The sequence below is a fragment of the Sciurus carolinensis genome, chromosome 11 (assembly GCF_902686445.1).
Source record: "Sciurus carolinensis chromosome 11, mSciCar1.2, whole genome shotgun sequence".
Taxonomy (NCBI): Eukaryota; Metazoa; Chordata; class Mammalia; order Rodentia; family Sciuridae; genus Sciurus; species Sciurus carolinensis.
In genome coordinates this window covers 85,613,303-85,640,009 of record NC_062223.1, presented here as the reverse complement: position 1 = coordinate 85,640,009, position 26,707 = coordinate 85,613,303, and the positions used below count along the sequence as shown (strand labels likewise).

General features: G+C 36.4%; 1 protein-coding gene across 17 annotated transcripts in view; it reads left to right on the top strand.

The window, feature by feature from the left end:
* Dlg2 (discs large MAGUK scaffold protein 2) overlaps positions 1-26,707 on the top strand; it is a 2,079,243-nt gene that overhangs the window by 1,884,014 nt on the left and 168,522 nt on the right. For all 17 annotated transcript variants that reach the window (XM_047516979.1, XM_047516993.1, XM_047516982.1 and 14 more), the window contains one exon: positions 17,809-17,923. In XM_047516979.1, coding sequence (XP_047372935.1) covers positions 17,809-17,923 — 115 coding nt within the window. The remainder of the gene's footprint in view (positions 1-17,808; positions 17,924-26,707) is intronic.

The window sequence follows — 26,707 nt, the reverse complement described above, 5'->3', positions numbered from 1 at the left end:
AATAGGATGCCTAACAGGAAAAATCCCTGACTCTTAGATTTTGATTAAATGCTAATGATCTTGAGTATATTTTCGAATTTACCATGGTTCTTGTTCTTAAACACCCCACTCAGCCCTACTTCCATTGAATCAGCATTACGCCTGGCCTCTCATTCAACCTATTATCTATCAGGCCCATGAGACCATCCTAATTGGTTTTTAATTTCATATTAATCTTCAGCAGCACACTGAGTTCAGTTCATTATAGACCTGAACAAAGATGCAAATGAAATAATTTTCCCATCCCCGGACATGAGAAAAAACTCCTCTACCTTCTCCCCCTCAACTTTTAAAAGTTATAATGAAAATTTTAAAAGAATGTACAGAGAATTCCTATGCGTCTCCTCCCTGTCTTCCCCATTGTTGACATCTTACAGAACTACAGTACAATATCAAAACCAGGAAATTGCTATGATGCTGCAGAGGAACAGCTTCATATCTTAAGTTAAAGAGAACTCCTTGGGACTAGGAATGGTAGTAGTTGGAAATGTAGTAGTGACCATTATACCATATATTACACAGTGCTTTTTTACTTTTCAAAGCTCTTTTATCCTTTCCCATGAATGCAGGGATTCTATTAGCAAATTTCTTTATTCAAACAAGTGGTTACTGACACTTCAGTCTTCTTCTTTTAATCCAAAAGCCAAAGGCCTCATTTTAAGGAGCTGCTCTTCATTTTTCTCATGGAAGGACACTGACATCAAGTTGCCCCATCCACAAATGACTCAGTCCCCTTTACCCTGCACTTTTTAATGATTGAAATGTCTTCTCTTCAGAGAAGAAGAGACATAAACCTTTGCGCCTACAGAACCACTCCCTCCACTTCAACGTGCCCTCTATCACCCCTATGCCTAGTCTTCTTTGCCTAACCAATGCTTCCTCATCCTTGAAGCTTAAGTATAGGTTTTACACCTCTTGAGTATCACCACCTTCTTTGTACTTCTCAAGCTAAGTTGGGTACCTCTCCCATGTACTCTCTATACTGACATGACTCCTTATTTATGTCTGTAAATTTTTTTTGGTCTATTTTCTGACCTGTATTCCTTTGTAGACACTGATTTCTTTGAAGACATAGATTAGAATTTTAAGCCTTTATTTCTATCTCTAACACATTTTTAAGTGTATGAATAGATGGACTCATGGAATAACTTTATACCAATCTGTAAATGTAGAAAGCTTCTATAAAAACTGAATGAAAGTAATGGAAACAAATGAGTCTTAGCTTATCTCCTCTTGAGGTCACCTGTACTTTCTGCAGAGGTTACAAAGTTTGGAAATATAGAACACAATTATGACAGAGCTGGAGTTCATATGATCTTGATAAGGTAGACTGATGACAAGAAAGCACCAAAATTAAAGTTAATGAATATTTTCTTATATATATTTTGAATTTCATGTTGAATGTGGTAGTTTAAGAATCTGCAAATATTTCTATTCACCTCCAAAACTCCAACAACGTAACAGTTTAAAGAATTTGTTAAACAGGTAAAAATCTGTGATCAAAAAAGAAGTGGGTCATCATAACATATGTAAGAGACAACAAACAAAAGTTTAGAAGCTGGGAAGTAGGTTGGTGAGTGGAAAATGAGATAGCAGAGCCAAAGAAGCAGATCCCCAAGTGCCTACATGGGTATTGAGCTTATGAGAACTGCAGAATCATAGAAGGACTCAGGTATTGAAGATCTTGAGTACCTGAAGGCATGGATGTGGAGAAGGGCTGAAAACAGAGATTGGTTAGAGAGGAGTCATAAGGAGCAACCAGAGCCCCATATTCCCTCTTTGACCTACCAAGAATTCCCACCCCTGTCAAATGGATGTTTCTTCTTTGGAAAGATTGAACCAGAGAGTCTTTAGATGTGGGGCATCAGAGGATCATGGTAGCAGGGGACAAAATACTGCAGAGAACAGAGGTATTAGAAAAGTGCATATGTAACCCCCACCTCATTCCAAGTCTCTTTTTTCCCTTACTCCCAGAACCCACCAATCAGTCTTTTAACCTGAAAGAAGTGATATTAAGTGAATTCTGGTCTAAGCATAGAGACAGTGATCCTATATTTGGATATCTCCAAAGTGAAAGTATCCCCATCTTATCTCTAGTCAGGAACAATCACTAGTCAATGATCCTTGCTCAGGCTCACAAAGCTTCTGGTTGATATTTTAGACCCTCATTTTTAATTTGGGCTTTTACACAAAGATCACCAGACATCAAAGGATCCTTAGAACAAAAAGAATCCAGAGAACATCCTTAAAACAAAAAGAATCCCCAAAAATCCAAAGATAATTCAGGGAATTGACTAAAACTTCAAAATATCTATAATCAATATACTTAAGGGGATGAGAGCAGTGAAATAAGGACAGGAAGCTATTTAAAAGGAACTTTTAGGAAAGAAAGAGTTTTGAACACTTAAATGTATTAAATCATTTCTGGCATATCATGTTCACTTTTAGGGAGACCCCCTTATAACAGAGGCATTGCAAAAGTAGAGGAAATGCAAGGAAGTGAGAAGCTGGATTTATTCATACAGATACATATATTTGCCCATGGCAAACATTTACCATGTGTTTCCATGAGTTAACCAGACACAGTTCTAGGAACAAAGGACTCAGAAACGAATAAGTGGAGGCTGAGCCATCAGGAACTGGGATAGGATGGAGACAGGTAATACAATATAATAATAATAATAATAATAATAATAATAATAATAGTAATAATAATAATAATACAGTGGTGAGTGGTGTGCAAAGAGTAATAGCACAAGTTTCCACAAACAGTTCCCAGGTGAACAGCTGAAGGATGTGAGACCAGAGAGAATGTGTGCTTTATCTAAACACAAGAAGGCTGAGTGAAATGAGAGTTTCTCCCCTTCCCTTTTATTTTATTTATTTTTTTTTTTTTTTTGAGATATCTGAAGGACTGAGGATTTGATAAAACAAAAAAGCCAGATCAGAACTAAGCAGTAAACTAAGCAGTTTGGCAAAGGAATATTAAACCCCTATTGAAGACTGACTTCTGCCTGGTTCTCACTTCCTTGACCTTCCTCTATTTTGCAATGCCTCTGTTATAATGGGGATCTCCCTAAAAGTGAGCATGATATGCCAGAAATGATTTAATACATTTAAGTGTTCAAAAACTCTTTCTTTCCTAAATGTTCTTTTACACTTTGCGTGTTCTGATGATTTTGAAATAGGCCAATAGAGACCTGCTGTGTCTGCTGCAGTTCTCAGTTGAGCAAAGCAGGCTGGTAAATTTTGTTAATTTATTTGAAAATAGAGCAAACATTGCTAGATTTTATTAAAAAGGATAATTTATTGGATTTATCTTCAGATACCAACACAGTTGTGGTTTAAATAAGTAGGAAAATTGCTGGAATGCACTGCTGTCAGGCTCCTGGATTGGAAGCCCATATACCATCCTCAGGCAAGTCTGCAAGCATTCACCAGGCCCGGACTAAAGGAGACAGGGAATAAACTTGTCAGCAAATAACAACTGGGAGAACATATCCTGTGACAATGTTAAAACAACCCCCAGAATTGGCCTTCAGTCTTCCCAAATCTTCCAACTTTTTAAGCTTTTGTTGTGCAAAATGCAAATAATTGACACCAGGTTCTGAGTCAGCTTTCTGATCCTCACCCTCATGGTTCAGATTTTATCTAATTATAGAAGCTACTCCTACATCTCCAGAGGCAGTATGCTTGGGATTTCTTAAATTATTAATAAAGAGGAAAGATAAATTTGCCTGTTTCAGTTCTACAGGGTTCAATTTCTCTGTAGAATATTTTTGCGTGTGCCTAAAAGTACATTTTAATGGTTACTTACTTTTGTTGTTTCCTAGTTTTTCTAGGGGTCTGGAGTATAGACTGATCAATTAGCATGTGTTTCACACAATCCTATCTAACTAGCATCACAGAACAACCCTCACCTCTAATTATTCTTTAAGCCTGGAAAAGTCTCTGGTTTATAGATTGCATTCATTGCTAAAGATGTATTTCCCCATGCTATTGGTGACTAAAATTAAGCAAACCTGGCACAAGATCCCTGATCATAATGATGCCCCCCTTAAATTCAGTGTGCTCCAACAGGGACACTCCCCTTTTCTTCGCTCCCTTCAACAGCAACTACTTTCTGTTCTCAGTCAGTTACCCAAACCCAAAACCTAAGGGAACCTTGGGACATTCTACAGTTTCTAATATAGCATATTAAGTTAATCAGCAAAGTCTCTTATTTATACTTCCCAAACTTTTGTCTCTTCCTTCTTTATCCATTTCCTACCCTCACCATTTCTCACCAGGACCCTTGAAAGTCAAGCCTAAATTGCCTCTAGATTTCTATCAATTGCTCAGTCTTTTCATTACAACACAGGTGGCTAAATGACAAATACCACAAATCCCTTAACAGATACTCAATGATTCTGAATTTTTTTGTTTTAGAGTTTGAATTTCTTAGGAAATCATACTCTGCAAAGGACAGTTCAGGGTTACATTTTGTCCTTCCTACATGACAATTCCAAATCCGTGTATGCCCAGGACATTCTTCACTTTCTCATAGATCTTTTGTCAAAAACCAGAGGAACCATTTTACAAAAAAAAAAAAAATACAGAAATAAGCAAATCGATTTTCTTTTTTCTGAGCCATGGAGATCGCTAAACTGAGCATGAAATTGCTACCATAAATTGTCCTGAAGTTTTATTCAGTTTCTGTTTGTATGGTAGGGACTGCAGGCAAGCTTCCATTATGTGATTTTTCTGGTTCCTTATATAAAATGCTTGCAATATTAAGATAATAATTAGGAACACGTGTAGCATCTCAAGGAGTAAAAAGGTAATCTTAGGGTTGAAGAAAAATTTGATTAAATTATTTTAGGAGCCAGAAATAATTATGTTGAGAAGGAGGTTAAGGCTAAATTCCCTTTTATATCAGTTTATCTCTGGTGATTCTTTCCTTCATCTCAGTTGAAAATTAAGTTATTTTAGTGGAAGAGCTAGAAAGGAATTGAACTTATTAATCAAATTCTCAGCACACTCAAAATAGCTATAGATCACTTTTTCACTAGGATAAGAAAGGGATGGGCACATCAGCAGCCCCACTTCATGGGTTAGCAGACATTCATCAACTACCTACCCCACAAGTTATAAGTCCTTACAGATAATTAATAGGATGCTGAGTTCCGCAAAGGAAAAGTGTCTATTGCTTTTAAGGGAAGAACCCATCATAGCTTGATGAGGTGTTAAAGACAAGGTGGCAGATGAGAATCTAGATGAAAATGGGTGGAAAAGATGTTCCAGCAGGAGGTAACAGCCTGGACAGTGTTTTGGAGCTGGGAGACATTTGAACTGAGAGATTCTCCAAAACTAGTGTCTTAGGGAACCAAAAGGGAGAAGAGACTAAGAAGGAATGAGATTGGGGAGTTAAGCAGAGGTATTCTGATCCTGGCCCTTAAGAAATGTAAGACAGAATTCAAGTTGGAGTCTAGAGCTAGTTTTGGAACTACCATCTGCATTAGATAGTAGTAATGAAAGTTCTTTAGTACAGAAATATCATCATCATCATCATGATTACAATATTAGGATTGAAATCCAGGAGTATTCTGCCTCTAAACTACATCCCCAGCCCTTTTTCTTTTAATTTTGAGACCAAATCTTAATAAGTTGCCCAGGCTGGCTTTGAACTTGCAATTCTTGTGTTTCAGCCTCCTCTGTGGTTGAGAATACATGTGTACACTACAGCACCTGACTCACATTTTTTTGTTTGTTTGTTTGTTTGTTTTGTTTTGTTTTTGCTGTTTTGTTTTTTTGGTACCAGGGATTGAACCAGGGGTACTCAATCACTAAGCCACATCCCCATCTCTTTTTATGTTTTATTTAGAGACAGGGTCTCCCAGAGTTGCTTAGAACCTCACTAAGTTGCTGAGGCTGGCTTTGAACTCAAGATCCTCCTACCTCTGCCTCTGCCTCAGCCTCACAAGCCACTGGGATTAGAGTCATGAGCCACTGCAACTGGCCCTGACTCACATTTTAATTATTATTTTGCTGGTGTCTAGCCTGTGACTGTCATGGTTGATAATCAAATATTTTCTTATTGAACAGGCCCATGTGTGTACTACAGCTCTTTCATGATTATCTCTACAATGAAATCTCAAAATGATACTAGGTCTGGGTGCTACTATACCTATTTTATCGTGGAAAAACCAGAGTTCAGAGTGACACACTGAGAAGCCCCTGAGGAAGAGTCAGGAAGAGCCAGGTTCTGTCACCCCCAGTCCACTATACTAATGAGCAAGACTGACAGAGTGTTGTCAGCTTTTAAATTTTATTAAATTAATATATTTGATCTTTTAAAACAGCCAATTACATTTCTCTATTATGGACATTTTAAACACATACAAAAGAAGAGAGAGATGTACAAATAATGCTCATGTACTACTTGTTATCCAGATTCAATAATAGAAAAATTTTGCCAAGTTGCTTCATATATCCCTGAAAATATTTTCTTTGCTGGCATATTTTAAAGCAAATCCCAACATAATCTCTATTCATTCCTACAATATTTGGAAAGAAAACAAAGAGGATATTTTATACTACTAAAATTCTGTGATCACACCCAACAGATTTAATAATACTTCTTGTTATCTAATTCTAGTCCTTAATGATTTTTTTTTAATTGTGGGGGTTTCCCCCCTTTCTAATCAGTATTTAAATAAGAATTATACCTTACATCTAGTTGTTATGCCTTTTAAATATAGAAAGGACAGTTTAACAACAAAGTTAGAAAGATATACCCTTAATGAAGAAATTGCACAATCTATTAAAATATGTAAGTTTAAATTTCTGATCAGCTTTCATCTTTGACTTTATTGTTCTCTGCTGCCTCATGACCATATTTCTGCAAACACTGTTGGGAATCCTTGTCCTAAATTGTTCCAGGGACTCAGAAGTGTTAGAGTCAGGGGCTGGATGCCTGTTCCCCTGAGTGTCTCTTGTCTCCCCACAACCCTGGGGTGCTATTGGACCAAGTGCTGCATTATGTACGACCAGTCAGCCCCAACCATGGATGACTTCCTTGAATCATGGTTTCCAATGAACTTCAAATTTTAAGCACAGAATCACATGAATGACATTCAGAGAAGTTTTCATTTGGGGAATATTTGGGGAAGACTGAATAAGGTTTTTTCATTTTGATCTCATCAATCCACCTATAGAATTCACTATAGACATGAGTCAATGTTGTATCGGAAATTGACTGTTAAATGGTACTTAGGGTGACCAAGCAGTCAGACCTGTGCATGTCAGGAGCAAAAGAAAAATTAGCAGTCACTTGTAGAGAAAAGTGAAAAAAAGCCCTGATTAGGCTAGAACTACTGTTGCCCTTTGAAAACTTGGCCAGCTTCTTTAAATCTTCATTTTTCTCTTAGTGTTCTTCCCAATGTCTTTACTTATCTAGAAATAGTTGTTTACCCTCCCAGATAATATGTGTATGTAAGGCTCAAGACACTATGAAAGGATAACTCCAATAGGAAGTCATGGAAACAAGATGGATTTTGTGCTCCTCAAGTCAACCCCGGGGGCTGCCATTCTGCCTACTTCTAAACCAGAACTGCTTTATCCCCTGTATCTATCCTGATCTATTATTAGGCAAGAATATATCCTTTTCTTTGACCAAGATCTAACTGGTTGTATTGCAAAACACAGGAAGCTTGAACAATATTATTTTAGCCACTAGTTCCATGATTTTTATACAAAAGATTCAGCAAAGATTTAACATTTTCTTATCTGATTAGACGTAGTCTTAAACACTATGCCTTAAATTAGAAGGCACAGCTCCATCTTCCTTCTTCTGAGGTTCTGTGAGCTTCCAGTCACACCAATTAAACCACAGCCTGTGCATCCCTCTTTGAGCCTTTCAGCCAACTTGCCAGCAAACTCTTTAGAGAGACTCACCATTAGCAGCAGAGGTCTAATAATATCTGAAGTTTCCATTTTCCCCTAAAGAGTTTCACATTACTCTCTCATACACAGTGTCCTATGTGGCTTAATTTACGCAGCTAAGACATAAATCAAACTCTATAGCCTCTGAGAAAAATTTCAGATACTGAGGAAATACACTCCTAGCTAGGCTGGGGTTTCTTAAAAAGTCTATGTTGGCATGAATTATTTTTATCCTCACTTTACTAATACTGAACTATTTAGGTTATCCAACACTTTGATATGCTTCTTAATTTGATTCTCACAACGACCTTGTGATATAAGCAGGAGATTATTAATATCTGTTTTTATAGAGAGGGATTATAAAGCTTTAACAGATCATGGATATTTTTGTTCTTTTCCATTTATTGAACACCTAGTCTTTTCCTAGCACAGCACTTTGTCACGTATAGATGCTATCACATTTACTTTTCAAACAATCTGATTAGGCAGTGGTACTTTTCTGTTATACAGATGAGATAACCATGTCTTCTATAGGTTGAATAACTTGTGCAAAATCAGCGTTGTGAATCAATAGTAAATTTGCAGTTTAAATTCAGATTAAATATATCTCAGAACCTATAAAAAATCAGACTTACTCCCAATTGCTCCAAGAAACAGGATTTGCTAAGTTCTGGAAGTTTCTTTGCTGATTCCATTTTGTAATAATCCTTATAATTAATCTGCCTTTATGACTCCATAAAACAAAACTTTCATTTAACCAAATTGAAATTTGATGTATATAATTTTCAGAGTTAATACACATATTAAATGTAATAACTGGTTGTGGATTCAGGCTGTTGTTTTCCTATAAAACTTATTCCTTACATTAAAGAATTCCTGAGTGTTTGGCTGAAACCTCTTTAAAGGTTCTGTAGCCAACTGAAAAAATTGATCTAGTTAAAACAAATGGTCTCAACTCTATTTGAAAATACAGAGAGCAGGGAAGGAGGAGAATAAAGCAACAATGTAAACTTAATTCAGTGTGTTATTGAAATATATATATATTTTTTTAATATATTTTTAAGAGTTGCTTTATTTAGTTGTAAATCTGGCAAAATTGGGGATCAATTTTCTTTCCCTAAAGTCTTCATTAACTCACCAATTCAACAAACATTCATCCTTGCCCTCATGGTGTCCATAACTGAGTTCTGTTTTTTGTTTTTTGTTTTTCCTTAATGCTCAGTATTAGAGATGTACCAGAGATGCGTATGCTCTCTTTTGTTGAGTACAGTAACGACAGCAGACTCTGTGGTATGGAATTTATGGTTGAACTTGTATTCTGGTGAATTTAGTTTGTAAACCATCTCCATCTCTATCTAACACACACACACACACACACACACACACACACACACATGTTTGAAGTGGAAATACAAACATTTATAGATTTTTACAGTAGAAAACTCCATGTCTTCCCTTCAGCTCAGAATCAGGTTGGCAACCTGAAAGATGAGCTAAGCTGGGGGTTCAAGGACAAGGCCAGCAAAATCCTTAGGCAGAAAAACCAGCCTAGGGAGATCCATTGAAGAGCCTTCCAGTGGGCCAGAGATCAACTCTCTTGACAGCAGGCAGGTTTTCCTACGCATACCTGGGAGGGAAACCAGCCTTCTAAGTAGTTCATGAGCACAGCACCCTTGCAGCCATCACTACCTGAAAAGCACTCAGGATAGGAAAGCTCTCAGGTATCTCTGAAACCTAATACAAGTGTGCCTGGGCCCCTCCTGCACCTGCCTGGCTCCAAACTCCCAGAACAACTAAGACAGGAAGCTGCATTGAAATGGTAACCATTGAGTATTTTCTGAGCTCCAACTAAATAAAATTAATGTTGTATCATATGAAAGAATCTTGACAAAATATTGCTTCTTGGACTTGAGGTATGGCTAGTGTTCTATGGTTGATCCTCTTACGTATGACCTTTTGGTTAAGAGTTTAATGGAGAGAGCAGTTATATATTAGTGATTTTCTAATTTAAAACATTTTTGATCATCATATCACATTGATTAAAGGACTCACCTCTTCCTTTCTCTACAAAAATACCTTTTGACTTGTAAAATCAGAACATCTTCAGTCTGCTTTCTCTAAAAAATGAAATGCTATTGTTATCTAATGGTGCTTTTAAAAATCAATACTGTTTAGAATATTGAAAATACAGTGTGTTAGATATTCACAACATTATGCACTATTTCCCCATATTTACCTTTGAGCACTAATGGTCTTTCCCAACATCTCTCAGATCCAGGTCTTAAATCCAGAATCTGATTTCAGGGTGCTGCTTTGAAACTCTAATTGCTTTTTTCACACTGTAAGTAATATAGTAGTTTTTTTCATAAGGACCTAACCTACCCCGATTTGTTCACTGTAACATAAACCTACCTGTATTGGCCTTTCCCCATCAAAAAAGAGCTTACTAATAGCCTGTTACTCTCCAGAAACACTTAGTGTTCCTCTCAGGGAGCAGGTATTTAAATGGCATATGCTGTTTCTATATTCACAACAAGCAAACAAAATTAAAAGCAGCTATGTACCAGCCTTGGGCCCCTTGAGGTAAAGACCTGTCCCGTAGATTTGGTATCCTAGCATTTAGCATTGTAACCGGCATGAAATAAAACTTTGAAGAAATGTTGCAAATACATGAAAGAAGGATGTTTCCCCCCAAAGAAAGGGAAGCATTTACAATTGTTCATAGTACCTCATCCCTGCAGCAGCAATCAGATGCTGTGCTAAGAATCGAAGTAAACTATCATCACTTCATTCTTCCCATACATCTCTCCTGGGTCCTGCTAACAAAGAGAACCAAGTCCAGGTAAATAACATTATGACCCCAATAACTGTATGCCATTGACATTTATCCCAACCCTGCAGGCGAGTGCCTGAAAGCTCAAACTCTTCAGCTTGTACTCCACCAAGAGTTCCTAGTTCAGGTCTGTTGGCTCCGGTATGCAGCAAGGAGTCTCTTCAAACTGTTTTGCCTGTAGTATAGAAATGGATAGCTCAGCAGGAAAGCCTTCTCTGTCATTTGGATGTGTGGAACCCTGCGGACAGCACAATGATTTTGCCAGTTGTTAAAGCTACACCCATGTTCATACGATCAAATAGGAAAAGGGTGCTACCATTGCCCTTAGTGCTACTAAGGACTGGATATGCGTTTCTCCTGACAGAAACCCCTACAGGAAATACATTTTGAAATGCTTCATATCAAAACTCCTTTTGATTCTCACAGCTAGACAGAGAGTAAATCTCACAATTTATAGATGAACAAACGGAGGCTCAGTAACTTCCCAAGGTCTTATTGGTATTAAATGACAGAATTAAGACAGACTATTGGCCTCTTAGCCTAGAGCGCTAACCCTATGTCCTCTGCTTACTGCTTCCTCTGGTAGCTGATGGTGAGACAGCTGGATGGGGTCATGACTGTGGAGGGACTGCTGCCCACCAGTCACCTAGGGGAGGCCCATGACCTCAGGCTCTGTTCTCATCCACTGAATTTATCATTTCCTTCTCTCAGAACCAGGTAGGCCATTTGAGTCTTGAAAATGTGAGCAAGTGGGCAGCTTGAATCAATGCAGGTGAATCTTACTGCATTAAACAACTCCAGCCTTCTCCCTAGAGGCAATGTCTCCCTTCTTGTGTGAATGGTAGGATGCATTTATATTCTGAGTCTTCTTGCTCATCTTTTTTTCCATATTTTTATTGGTGCATTATAGTTGTACATAATGTTGGGATGTGTTGTCACATGTAACATATTCATACATGCACACAATATAACAGTATACTTTGGCCAGTATCATTCCCCAGTATTTCCCCTTTCCTTATCCTCCTCCCTGCCCCAGTCCTCTTCCTCTACTCTACCAACTTCCTTCAGTTTTCACGAGATCCCCCCAACCACCATTCTTTTTCTTCTTCCTCTCTAGCTTCCACATATCAAAGAAAACATCTGACGCTTGATCTGAATGTGGTTTATTTCATTTAACATAATGTTCTCAAGTTCCATTCATTATCTTGCAAATGACATAATTTCATTTTTATTTATGGTTTAATAAAACTCCATTGTGTATATGTACTACATTTTCTTTATCTGTTCATCTGTTGATGGATACCTAGGCTGGTTCCAGAGTTTGGCTATTGTGTATTGTGTTGCTATGAACATGGGTATCATAAATCACTGTAATATGACGACTTTAATTTTTAAGGATAAATACCAAAGAGTACTAGAGCTGGATCATATGGTGGATTAATGCCTAGCCTTTTGAGGAAACTCCATACTGATTTCCATAGTGATTGTTCCAATTTATAATCTGAACAACAATGTAAAAATGTCCCTTTCTCTCCACGTCCTTTTCTTGTTCACCTTTGACAAATTGCAAAGGAAACAAATGTATGGCAGAACCTCTCTCACTGTGCAATGTTTGGTGTTCCCACTCTTATATTTCTCCATCCATGGGTCCATCAGTAGCTCAAACTCTTGAGATAATCCTAATGGATGAGGTCACTGAAGTTGTAGAAAACAGAGACAGGTTTGAAATTGGGCATCATTCTTCTGAGCTCCAAGTCACTGTGGATTTGTGAGATGATCCTGGGAATCTGTTTAGTGGTTACCCAGCAGGTGAGAAGTTCCATCCTGGTGCCAAGTTTCCCAGATATACCTACCTTGATGTGGTAGACACATCAAGTCATAATAGAAGAGAGAGGCTATAGCAGAGGACTGTAGGAATGGATGCAATTTTCCATTTCACTTGGTACTAAAAGGGATTATGACTTTTGCAAGTGATGAACAAGAATAGTGAATTACATCTGAAAATAACAAAAGGAAAGGAGAGTTATTACCAAGAGCCAACCTTTCAGATCTACAAGGTCTCATAAAGTTCTCAGCATATCTGGAGATAGGTTTTTATGATTCCCATTTGACTTATGAGCAAATTGAGCCCAGAATGGTTAAGAACTTTCACAAGGATGCATAGTGAATAAGTGGAGGACCAGGATTTTGACCCAATTCACAGAAGGGGAAAGGAAAAGAAATGAAATGTGGCTTACACATAAAGTGTGTGTGTCAAGGGGAGAATTAACTGGAGGTAGTATTCATAAAAATATTTGCTTAGCAGTTTGATTTTTAGTGGTTTGATTCTGTTACAGAGGAAAACCCAATAAATAAATAAGTTGTAATGTAAAAATCATTCACCAAACATCTACTGCATGCAAAATCAGTCAGAATAGTTGTTGCCTCTTTAATGTTGTTCTCCACCTCAGCATTATCATACTTAACTTCCTTGTCAGTGTCCCATTCTGGAATCAAATCCTCTAAGGTTCTGTCTTGTTCATAACTATATGCAAAGTGCCTAGTAGAGTCCTATGTATACAGGAAGTAGAATGCTGAAAAAGAATGAGGCATCTCAACACTGAGGAGCTTAGGGAGTTGTAGAGGAGAAGACTAGCATGCACATAACAGAGTAGATGAAGGGAAGAGCAAGATGTCAGGAGGGGTGCGTAGAGACTTGGGAAGGTCTTACAGTACAAAGAATTGTGGTATTATAAAGTAATAGAAAAAAAATGAATTCACAGAGATTCAAGATTGAATCCAGCTCTGTGTCTAATGTGCTTTGTTACCTAGTGGCTCTGACTGGTGAAATTTGTTAACCTCTCTGAACCTATTTCTTTTATCTCTAAAGGAATATGCCTACCTTGGAACTTTCTTAAGAGAAATAATATTTTTAAAGTATGTGGTATAGATCCCAGCCTGTTGCAGGTGCTCAGTGTACATGAATTCCTCTTTATATCCTAATTTGAATGTTCTCATGAGGTTTGTAATTGAGAAGGAGTATTAGGAATTTGATAGAAAAATGTTCCAAGGGGGAGATTATAGATAGGAAAAAAACATTTTGGAAAGGGAAAGAGGATGACTGTTAAATGGTGTGGTAGGTTTTTGAACTTTAACTATTTGAAAATGTAATTTTCAGCATTTTTATAAAGCAAAGATTAATATTTCACAATTTATGTAGCGAATTTCCTGTTTGTTTCTACAGCATTTCAATTGCAAACTTGTTGATCTCTGAGAAGCTGGAAACAAGCAACTCCCCACCTGCAAACACACACCATTTGTATTTGTAAACCTAAATCCAATTTTGCTCTGATGAAAATACCTCAGTTTTGGTTTCAAAAAGGAACAAAGAGAGGGATAAACACCTTTGAACACAAGATTTATGTTCAAGATAATTATCAAAATGGCGAAGTAAAGAATAGGATGAATTGCACATAAGGCAAATACAATATAAATCATTTGTCATGGGGAATTTAAACAGTCTAGAATATGAATCCCGTCAAACATTCCAAAAGCATTGCAGAAAATATTTTGGGTATCTAAGGAGCCATACAGTTAAAGAAAATACAACTTATTATTAAGGCAAGTATCCTCTGTGGTATTACTTGCCTTAATCATAAGACCTTAAAAAGTCCTTACAGCCTGACAAAGTGCTGACTGTATTAATATGTTAAGTATTAGAGAAATGTTTCCAATGTGTGATCTGATGAGATGAGAAGATCACAGACAGCCTGGAGAACAATAAGTGGCATTTGCATATTTATTCTAGAAAAAGGTAAGATGAATGTTGTCTTTCTTCATAGCAAAACATAACATTGAAATTGGGCAATTGCAATACCTGCAGGCATTTTTGTAACTGAGTTTTTTTTTTTAACCCAATGATTTTGTTCATTACCTCTGTCCTCATTCATTCATTCAGAAAATGTGCATTGAGCACCTATTATTAAATGCCTCTTGCATGTCAGAGACTATATAGGCACAGAGAATTCCAGAGAGAGTAAAACATGGCATCTACCTAAGAGAGCTCAGTCTAGTGGGAAGATGGGCAACTGCTCAAATAACTGCAGGTTGGTATGATAAATGTAATAAAGTAGCAGATTGATCAAATGGAGTAGGGAAGTAGCACTGAATAAAATGCTTAGGCAGACAGATGGAGGAATTTCACAATTTTTATTATCGACAGTAAATTCATCAAATTTGTAGAAGATAGACTCCAATGTCTCCAGAGGGAGATTTAGTGGTACCTAGGGGAGATAGGTATATTTATCAAGTAGCATTATTGAGCATGAATCAGAGGAAGCTAAGAGTTCACACTGTGTGTCTTAGACCAGATCAGTCCTTCTCTCTGGGAAATGCTAAGGGGCATTGAATGGTTTTTGTGCACACATACACTGAGGTCCCTGTTTATGAAGCAAAACGCTGGATAGGCCTAATATCTAATGAAATGGGAACTGTTAAACTAGTCTAAACTAGGAAATATAATTAAGGATATTTTAAAATAATACTTATATATTTGGTAGAAGGTAGGAAAAAAATTCATGTTACACTGTTAAAAAGGGGAAAAATCTCAGCACAACATGTAGACATGGTCTCAGGTGTGAGGTTTGTATGTGTATACATGCAAAAACATATCCAACATAAAATCATACATGTCTGCGTTTAGGGTGAGCTATGGGGAAGTATAACAGTGAGAGAGAAGGTAGGGAAAGGCAGAAGATGTAAGAGGACCTTTCAATTTTTATTTTGCGTTTTCCTATATAGTTCAATTTTTTATACATGGATTTAATTTTGTTTAACTTAAATAAATGACATAAGGCCCATAAAACTCTGAACATAGTCTGCCATGTAGCCAGCAATAAATGTTAATTGCCTCTTTTAGTGTAGCAAGAGAATATGGCTTGCTCAAAATGATTTAAATCTGCAAACAGTATCATATCAATAGAAATAAGTATTTTCTCTTGCTAGTAAAATGGAATGAAATAAATTGTCTTAATTTATAGGGAGTAGATTGTACGTTAAAATATGTGTTCTGTTTATTTAACCATTTAGGACCTAATTATTTGAAGCTAAGTTTTAGCAGGAAAACTTCCAAATTTAGAAGCCTTCCTTAAGCACTAGAAATTACCAGACAACTCCTATGGTTTATCTTTAGAGTACTAACTTTTAAACATATTTAACATTTAGAGCTTATTATCTTGTTGTCTATGGGCAGAAACTAATGTCAGATCTTTGAGAAAAGCCTGCCCTATAATAACTAATAAATATTCAGTAAGTTGAAATTTAAATTAATTTTATGGAACTTCTTATTATAAAGAATTTGAAATATTCTCTAAGTAGATCATCTTTTATTATGTTCATTTAGTCATTCTTATTTTCATAAAAGATGTGAATAAATTGAACTGAACATCAATTTGTTTTTTGAAGTACACTAAAGACCTCTATTAAAATTCTTCATGATGCACTTCTTTGTAATTATATTTTGAATTAACATTTTCACATTCGTCTGTAGGTAATTTGAGCCTCTCACCTATTGGCTTTTCTTTCTTTTTCTTTTTTTTTTTCCTTTTGTACTGGGGATTGAACTGAGGGATGTTCTACCACTGAGCTACATCCCCAGCTTTTTTATTTTTTATTTCGAGATAGGAGCTCTCTCAGTTACTTAAGGCTTCACTAAGTTGCAGGACTGATCTTGAACTTGAGATCCTCCTGCCTCAACCACCTGCACACTGGGATTACAGGAGGATGCCAACATGTCCATTTTTGCCTACTGGCTTTTATTAAAGCAAGACACTCCTCTGCCAAGGCCATGATAGAAAAATGTTTAGATTATGATCAAGAATATTGAAACTTCAAAAATTTACATGATAATTAATAAGTACCTTTAAACTTATTTGTGCTTCCTCTTTTTTATTAGATTGACATGGTAATTTTTTTCCTATGAGTAGCACGATAGTATTGCAATACCTCTATTTCCTTGATTTTTGGAACATATATACTTTTTTCAAGTTTTTTCAATATATCTAAAATATATTTTATATGACTGTGTTTTCTACCCCTAGCTTTAACATCTCTCTCCTGATTTAAATATATTGCACATCTTAGAATTGGTGAAGTTTGGTATGTAGGCAAAGTTATAGGGACAATTAAGGTATGATACCTAGTGGTCAACTTCTAGCAGCCCTCCTCAGAAATAAACTTAGTCAAATTAAATGACATTTCTTACACAACTATCACCAAACAGTGATCTCTAGTCTATCAAGCTAAGAGTAACTACAGACTCAACACCTCCTAGTGTTGGGAATCCAACCAACTTGTTTTCTCTCTTTTATAAATTAAGTGTTAAACTTTGAGATGAATAGACTGACATGAAGTTGTAAGAAATGGATTTCATATCCCTTTTACTCTAGTTTTTTCCAATTGTAATATTTTTCAAAATTTAGCACTATATTATTGACATTGACATTGAAACAACTCATCAATATTATATAGATTTTCTCAGTTTTACTTATACTGTGTGTGTATGTGTATGTGTGTGTGTAGTTCTATGTAATTTAATCACATCTTCAGATACCTATATCCACCACTGCAACCAAGATAGAGAACATTTCCATTACCAGGAGGATGCTCCCTCCCATCCTGCCCCACATTCTCCCTCTGCTTATCTTTCCTGTGGACTTTGCACAAGCTGAGGATTTGATGGCAGTATGCTTTCTTGGTGACTTTTGTGAAGTAACTGATTCCTTCTTCTTTTGTGAGTGCTTGTGAAGAAAAAATAATAGTGAGCAAGCATACTCTTCTGGAGTTGGGCATCTTCCTTTTGCTTGACAAAGGAACCAATAAGTAGATGAGTGGCTGCCTTGGCAATAGAGTAGCGTGTGCGCTTGCGCTTGCACTCCACACACGGCCCCCCACCCCATCCCACCCCTGTCCTTTCTCTCTCTCCTCTCTCCTTTATCAGCGCAGAACCAAATTTACCATTTTGTTTCCATTCCCAGATTACGCTCGATTTGAGGCCAAAATCCATGACCTACGAGAGCAGATGATGAACCACAGCATGAGCTCCGGGTCTGGGTCCCTGCGAACCAATCAGAAACGCTCCCTCTATGTCAGGTAGGCAACGGAGCATTTCTTACTCTGGTCTGCACTGTGTGAGCAATCCGGCTTGGGGAAACAAAGGCACCATCTTTTAACAATGAATTATGTTCTAATTAAACCACACTCATGGATGTGCTACTGAAAGACCTTACATTTAAGAAAATATTTTTTAAATGTTATTAGGTTAAATTATTTAAAGGTCCCTGCTTTTATCAAGTTATTCTTTAAAAATACTATGATACAGGCTAGAGTTCCTGGCATAGGTTACTGAAGAATAAGAAACATTTGCATTTCTGATACATCTTAAATATATGGACCAAAGCCCAGGACATTTGCTCACCATCAGTCTAAGAAAATATGCCTGATCATTTCCTTTATGCTTGATGTTGACTTTGTTTGTATTGATTTGAATTCAGTATTATTCTAGAGAGTTACATGCTTTCTATAAAAGTTTTAATGGAAAACTGTTCTGTGACATTTCATCACCAGTTGTTTCTCAGACCTTAAAAGTTCATTGTTCCTGACCTGCAAAACTCATTAATTTACCAGGAAAAAAAAATGATTGTAACTCAAAATTCCTTCCTGTCTCTCATTCCTGTAATGACCTCTTGGGCGAGAGCCTCAGATGCTCAACTATAACACGCTCCTCTTACTGGCACCAGTCTCTTATAAGACAAAATTCATCCATGCTAACTGGACTTTTAAAAGTAGTATAGGTACTAATAGCCAGAAGTGGGGAAGTAATGCCTATGTAATGGTCAAAACGAATCTATGTACTGTTTGGAGAAACTACACCCACAACCTTTATATTCTCCTCTTCCTGATGTGGCACAGAATTTGATCTGATGCTCATCTGAAGTCATATCCTCCTCACCTGAAATCTTATTTTCCTTTCCTCGCAGGAGGCTCATGTTATAGATACAAAATGATGTACTTGAATTGAACTTGTCCTTGGTTCCACTTGGCTATAAAGTTGTCTTTCCTATACGTTAGGTAGGCACAGCAGAGTAAGCAGGGAGTGGGCTTTCTGCAGATGAAAGGTTCTCTAGGGCCTTGAATTACCAGCCACTCTGACAAGCATAGATTCCCTTATTATTCCTGAAGTATTAGCACCTCAGGGGTCCCCCAAGATTAAAAAAAAAAACAATAAAACAGACTGTTAACCTTCCAGATTGGGCAACTGCATTTCAGAAGATAATCTTGGTACATTTCATTGTAATCTGTAAAGACACTGTTGAGAACCACTCTAGAACTTGTCTTGCAGTGACATCACAAATACAATGGAAAATTAACCCCATTTTTGACTACTTCTATTATACTTGTGTTGTATAAATACAAAATATTTTTTTTAATCTTTAAGCATTTTAATTTGGGGTAGCAAACAGGGAAAAGCCAGGTTAACAGGATAGAGATCAATAAGTTAATGCTATTGAAATGACTTTATAGAATGACTCTGGAAGGAAAAATTACCAAATGTTGGGATCTTATTAAAAAATGGAATGTGTAGAATATTGTTAATGCACTAGAGGAAATTTGATAAAAATGTACTGGTAATAGCCTTTAATTAAGCTGTGGAAGATGGGCAAAGTTAAATGAAAGGCTATGATATTATATGAAATGAGTACACTTATTTGAAAACATTAATTAGACTCAAACCTTTGCTTAAATGGCATATAAAAATATAACCATCAGTAGTGCATACCTGTAATCCCAAGGACTGAAGAGGCTGAGCAGGAGTGTCATGGGTTCAAAGCCAGCCTCAGCAACTTAGCAAAGCCCTAAGCAGCTTAGCAAGACCCTGTCTCAAAGTAAAAAAATATTTTATTGGGTAGGTGGCTCAGTGGTTGAGCATCCCTGGTACAAAAAAAAAATACATACACACACACACACACACACTCTCTCTCTCTCTCTCTCTCTCTATATATATATATATACACACACACACATACATATATATTTATATATTTTATATATACATACATTATATGTTATATATACTATATATACATAAAACACCTTAAGAAGGGATGACAAATAAGGAAGTAATAGTTGAAAATTGTATTGAAAGGAGAAAACTTTTAAGTAAGAGTCAAAAATACTTGACCCTTCTTAGAAAATTTCCCAATAAAATCCCTAAAATATATACAAATATAGTATTTGGTTTCCACATTCATTTAATACATAAGTAGTACTTAGAGGACTGACTTCAGCATCTAAATGTCTGTAAGAGACACAGAATAAGAAATATGGGTCATGCATATAGTAAGATCAGAAGGAAAGAACTTGTAAGAACCCCTGGCCTTGTTCTCAAGCAAAGTGGTAAAAATAGACACCCCCTCCCCACTTCAACGAACAACAGCAACAAAACAGGCAAGAACATGAAATGGAATAGCAAAGCCTAAACAGAATCCTCACCAAAGAAGATTCAGCAGGTTTCTATCTTTGACTTCCCCTTCCACCAACAATACCACTTTTGACTCTAAGATTTTCATAGAGATACTTGATTCATCTAGAGCTCTGAAATAGGACCAAAGCCAGTTGGTGTATGCTTATTTTAGAAAGTCAACTACTTGCTTTCTCAAAATAAATTTGTAGCAGGGTTTCTCAGACTGTATAAATATAAGCTGATGAGCATGCCTCTTTAATCTGAAATTGACATCCTAGACTATTATTCTCCTCATTTTGCTTAGCTTTATATAATCCTAAATCTGGAAGGAACCTTAACTGTCCCCAGATCCACTGTCTAATTCACAGAAGAGGAAAGCAAGGCCCCAGGAGAGAATAGGTTTGCCTGGGATTCCACGGATGTTTGTGGCAGAATCAGATCTCTTCCCCCAACACATCCTTCTCCCGTGTCATTTCAACCCCCTAGGTCTAAGCTTACGGCATTTCAGTTGTTGAATGTAGTTTGGATTCTGAGTTGGCTTCTGTTAGCTATTGGATTGAGAAATGGGTTAATTGAGAGGAAAAATTAAAACACAGACCTCTTTGGATTTTTAATGTAAGATAATCTATGCTACAGGGCATATAGACTTTCCTTGTTATTCTTTTTTTTCTATGAAGCTAAAACCTAAATTCAAAAGGAAGTGAACTTTTTGTTCTATGACAGTTTAACTGCCTTAGTACAATATTTGTCTACACCACAAAATTGCTCTTCCTCTCAGAGTTCCCTCTAACCTATTCACACAGACAAACACCACCACCACCAACAACAACAACACCAATCCTTGCCCCCACTTTGCTCGTGCTAGGGAGGTTAAATCTTCATCTTCTTAAGATTTTACAGAAGTTAGCTTCATTTACCTCATGATCATTTGTTAATAAAAGACACTAATTTTGAAAGTTCAAGTAAATAACCTCTTTATTGTGAATTGATTTTAAGGATCAGTACTGAAAAGGCAATCAGTGTTATGATTGCTAGGGTTTATTCACGCATTCATGAAGCATGTTTTGAGTGTATGTTCCATGCTTAAACTGTAAAAGACACTAAGGACTGAGGACAGTAACCATCATGTTTAATGTCTACAAGAAACTCATGTCTAGTGGGGACAAATGGAAGACAACTAATGCAGTATAAGTGTTTTTATAAGAATTCTTTTAACCCTAAAAAGCCCTGGAATCTTGATTGTACCATAATGCAGGAAGAACTGAATTGATTCTTTTAATTTTTTTTTTATTTTTAGTACTTTGTAATTATACATAATAGTGGAGTTCGTTTTGACATGTTCATAAATGCATATACATAGTTTTCTCCATTTCAATCCCCAGTACTTTGTTCTTTCTTTCCCTCCTCCCTCACCTTGACCCCATCTCTCTACTATATTGGTCTTCCTTCTATTTATTTACCTATTTAGTTGGTGCAGTATAGTTATATATAAAATTGGAATGCATTATGATATGTCCATACATGCATATAGCATAATTTTATTGACTTCCTCTTTGCCTCCCCTCCTCCCTAGCCCTTGGTTCCTTACTCTGTTGCTCTCCCTTCTATTTCAATGAAATCCCCTTTTTTATTCCTTTTATCTCTTTAGCTTCCGCAAATGACAGTGAACATTCGATCCTTGACTGAGTCTGGTTTATTTCACTTAGCATGATGTTCTCCAATTTAATCCATCTACCAGCAAATGATATTTTATTCTTCTTTATGGTTGAGTAGAACTCCATTGTGTGTATATATGCCACATTTTCTTTATCCATTCATCTGTTGATGGGCACCTGGACTAAACTTGAATATTGTGAATTGTACTGCTACAAACATTGATGTGCCTATATCACTATAGTTTGCTGATTTAGTTCTTTTGGGTAAACACCAAGAAGTGGGATACCTGGGTCATAAGGTCGTTCCATTCCTAGTCTTTTGAGAAATCCCCATACTGCTTTCCAAAGTGGTTGTACTAATTTGCAATCCCACCAACAATGTATAAATGAACCTTTTTTTCTCACTTCCTTGCCTGTAATTATTGTTAGTTTTATTCATGGTGATTGCCATTCTGACTGGGGTGAGATGAAATTTCAGTGTAGTTTTGTTTTGCATTTTCCTGATTGCTAAGGATCTTGAACATTTTTCATATATTTGTTAACCATTTGTATTTCTTCTTTTCAGAAATGTCTCTTTAGATCTTTTACCCGTTTATTGAGTGAATTATTAGGTTTGTTTAGTGTTAAGTTTTTAAAATTCTTTATATGTTTGGTTATTAATCCCCTGTCAGAATAGCTGGCAAAGATTTTCTCCCTTTCTGTAGGTTCCTTCTTCAATTCTTAATTTTTTCCTTTGCTATGCAGAAACTTTTTAATTTAATGCTATTCCACTTATTGATTCTTAGTTTTATTTCTTGAGTTTTAGGCATCTTATTAAGGAAGTTTGGTGCTTGTCCCCATATGTTAAGAGTGTTGTTCATGTTTTCTACTTTCACTGTTTCTGATATAATTCTTAGGTCTTTTATCTACTTTGAGTTGATTGTACCGGTGAAAGGTAGGGGTCTAGTTTATTTCTTCTACATATAGTTATCCAGTTTTCTCAGTACCATGTATTAAAGAAGCTGTCTTTTCTCCAACTTATGCTTTTGGCACCTTTGTCAAGGATCAGATGACTGTCTTTACGTGGATTTGTCTCTCTATCTTCCATTAATCTTCAAATCTGTTTTTATGCTAATACCTTGCTGTTTTGTGACTATAACTCTGTAGTACAATTTGAGTCAGGTATATTGTGATGCCTGCAGACTCTTTTTGCTTAGAATTTCTATGGCTATTCTGGGTCTTTTATTCTTCTAGATTAATCTTAGGACTTTTTTTGTCTTCTGGTTCTGTAATAAATATATTTGGGCACTGCATTTTTGGCAATGTATTGAAACTGTAAATTGCTTTGGATAATATGGCTATTTTGATTATATTAATTATATCTATCTATGAACATGGTAGGTCTTTCCATTTTCTAAGGTCTTCAATTTCTTTCTTCAGCATTTTTATAATTTTCATCGATACTTGAAGGTCTTACATGAGTTCACCCAAATACTTAAATCTTTTAACCCAAGGTTTTAAAAATATTCTTTATCATGACCCTATAAATAAAGGTGAAAGAAATATAAAAGTGAAAGAATTTTTTCATTAAATAATAACATTTTTTATGTACAGTATATTTTTTTATTTTCCATTCTATGTGATTTTGGCTTTTGATTTTTTAAATGATGGTCACAAACTATTAACTTGAACTAATAATTCACTGATGGGCCATGATTTAGAACTTTCAGGTAAACAAGGAGGATTCCAGACCCATTACATAGTACACAAACAGAAGAAGGCAGGTTGACTACATTACATTTAGTATCTTAGTATCTCAGAAAACCCTAGACTCAGTGTTGTAGTCAACGTGGTAGGCAGTTTTCCTGGACATAGATGAAGAATGGGAGTGGAGGGAAATGTTTATCATACACTTCCTTCATGTCAACTATTATGCTGGTGTTTTACATTCGTCATCTCATATGATTCTCCCAGCAACCCTATAAGTCAGGGGATATTGCCTTCATTTCTCCAGGTGGAGAAACTGAAACTCAGAGAATTAAATGATTCCTTAAACTCACAGAATCAGGCCACACATGAGCATAGTCATACAGGTCCTGTTAGACATTGGAGGGTGGTGTTTAAGAACACAGCTGTAGATTTTGCTGGACACAAAATCTTTTGATTCATGGTCCTGTCACTTACTAACTGTATGACCTTGGACAGATCTCTCTTTCTCTCTTACTTTAACCTCTATGAAAATGAGAATAGTAATGGGATATCATAAGTGGATGTAAGGATTAAGTAAAATACATAGAATGCAGTCAATAAGCATTGGTGATATTCATTTAAAAATCCACCATTTCCCTGAAGGACAAAGAGACAGTAGAACTGGTTGTAAACAGATATTGTTTTTTCAGCAGTGGAATGAACCTCCCTTGTCCCATTGCTTTCTTCAGCAAGGAAAGGAAGACAGGCTTCTTGGTAACCTTTTAAATTTTGGTTGCTCCATACCCTATGAAGTCAGAAGAGGAAAGCCAGGATTCCAAGATTTCAGAATGCTCAGTTTTGTCAACTCCTCAGGCATTTCTCAGCATAAACAAGATTGTACCCAGAGAAAGAACCTTAAGAGAATTCAGTAGGAGTCACGAGATGATTTAACTTAAAGAAAAAAAAAAAAAAAACTCACTACATATACAACTGACCCTTCCACTTCTTCATAGACATCAATGTCCTTAACTACTTCCCCTCTGAATTCTTCCAGTCCCTCACTCACAGTTCTGTTTGGAACTTGAAACACTCTTTTATAGGTGCTCTCATTCTATACTTTACTCAAACTTTCTGCTAACACAAGTTTTGCCTCCAAGGCTATGGCACAACAACTGTACCCAGGTCAGCTCTTGTCCCATTGTTTAACATAACTTTCCTGTACATTGACTCACGAGAACATTAATTCTTTTGCTCAATAAGCATGGTGCATGTAATTACCTACTATGCACCAGCCTACAGTCGATGTTAAGTACAGAGATGAATAAGAACATGAACGTCCTTTCCTCAAACTGTTCAGTCTGGATCTGCAGTATATAGTATGCAGCTCACCATTCTAAGAATTGTTTCCCCAATACCCTATGTGTTTTATGTTTTGCAATTATTATTCTAATTTAACCCTTAAAACATGCCTGCAAAGCTTCCCACAATTAAATGTATGCAGAAGATCACCAGTATTTGAAGCTAGTCTGTTAAAATAGTGATCACTCTTGTCCTTAGGAAGGTTTCATGGTAAAGTTCCTTGAACTTTGAAGGAAGTGAAGGTACCTTTCAATGCTGAATCTGCAAATCCCAGTTAATATCTTAATTTTATTGTTTCTAATGCCTCATGTCACAGAGCTAAATAAAATATTTGTTAATTAAATAAATTAATGAATTTCATGTCTGTCTTTCCTATCCAGAGGTGAAAGATAATATTACAATGTAAAAATCAAGGTCTTTACTTAAAAAACTTTACACCAAAAATACAAAGAACCCAATCAATAAATGGGCTAAGGAACTGAGCAGACACTTCACAGAAGATCTACAAGTAATCAACAGATATATGAAAAAATGTTCAACATCTCTAGTAAAGAGAAATGCAAATCAAAACTACCCTAAGATTTCATCTCATCCCAATTAGAATGGTGATTATCAAGAATACAAGCAACAATAGGTGTTGGTGAGGATGTGAGGAAAAAGGTACATTCATACATTGCTGGTGGGATTGCAGATTGGTGCAGCCACTCTGGAAAGCAGTATGGAGATTCCTCAGAAAACTTGGAATGGACCCACCATTTGACCCAGTTATCCCACTCCTCAGTTTATGTGCAAAGGATTAAAAATCAGCCTACTACAGTGATGCAGCCACATCAATGTTTACAGCAGCTCAATTCACAATAGCCAGATTGTGGAATCAACCTAAATGCCCTTCAATAGATGAATGGATAAAGAAACTGTGATATATATACACAATGGAATATTATTCAACCATAAACAATAAAATTATAGTATTTGCAGGTAAATGGTTGGAGCTGGTGAATATCATGCTAAATGAAATAAACCAATCCCCAAAAACCAAAGGCCAAATGTTTTCTCTGATAAGTGGATGATGATACATAACAGGGAGGGTGGGTGTGGAGGGATAAGAGAAGAATGGAGCAACTTTGGATTGCATACAGGGAAATGAGGTGGGGAGAGGGCAGGGGAAGGAAAGATAGTGGCCTGAGACAAACATCATTACCCTATGTACATGTATGATTACATGAATGTTGGGAATCTACATTGTGTACAACCATAGAAATGAAAAGTTTTACCCCATTTGTGTACAATGAATCAAACTGCAATCTGTAAAAATAAATAAATAAATAAAATTTTTAAAAATTAAAAACACAGGTTAAAAAAAAAAATCAAGGTCTTTAAACAATTCTATGGAAGTCTAATCCCAACTGAGCTGGTTGTATCCTCGAGACCAGGCATTGCCTGATAGTTCTGTATTTCCCAGGAAATATTTGACATTGTAAGATCATTCAAGTTACTTTATTTGTCTCCTAAAGTCTGACTCTGTTTTAATCTAGGTCTAATTTAATAATGGATTTAGATGTGCACAAACAACCTACACCACCTCAGTGAGAGGACTAGGGTGAGAGCAAGGTCAAACCTCATTCCCAACACAGTTAGGCTTTCTATTCCAGAGAACTCAGGCTGGAAGTGATACCAAGGGTATAATTGAGAAAACAAATCCCCCCAAAGACACTCAGCTCTGATGGCCTT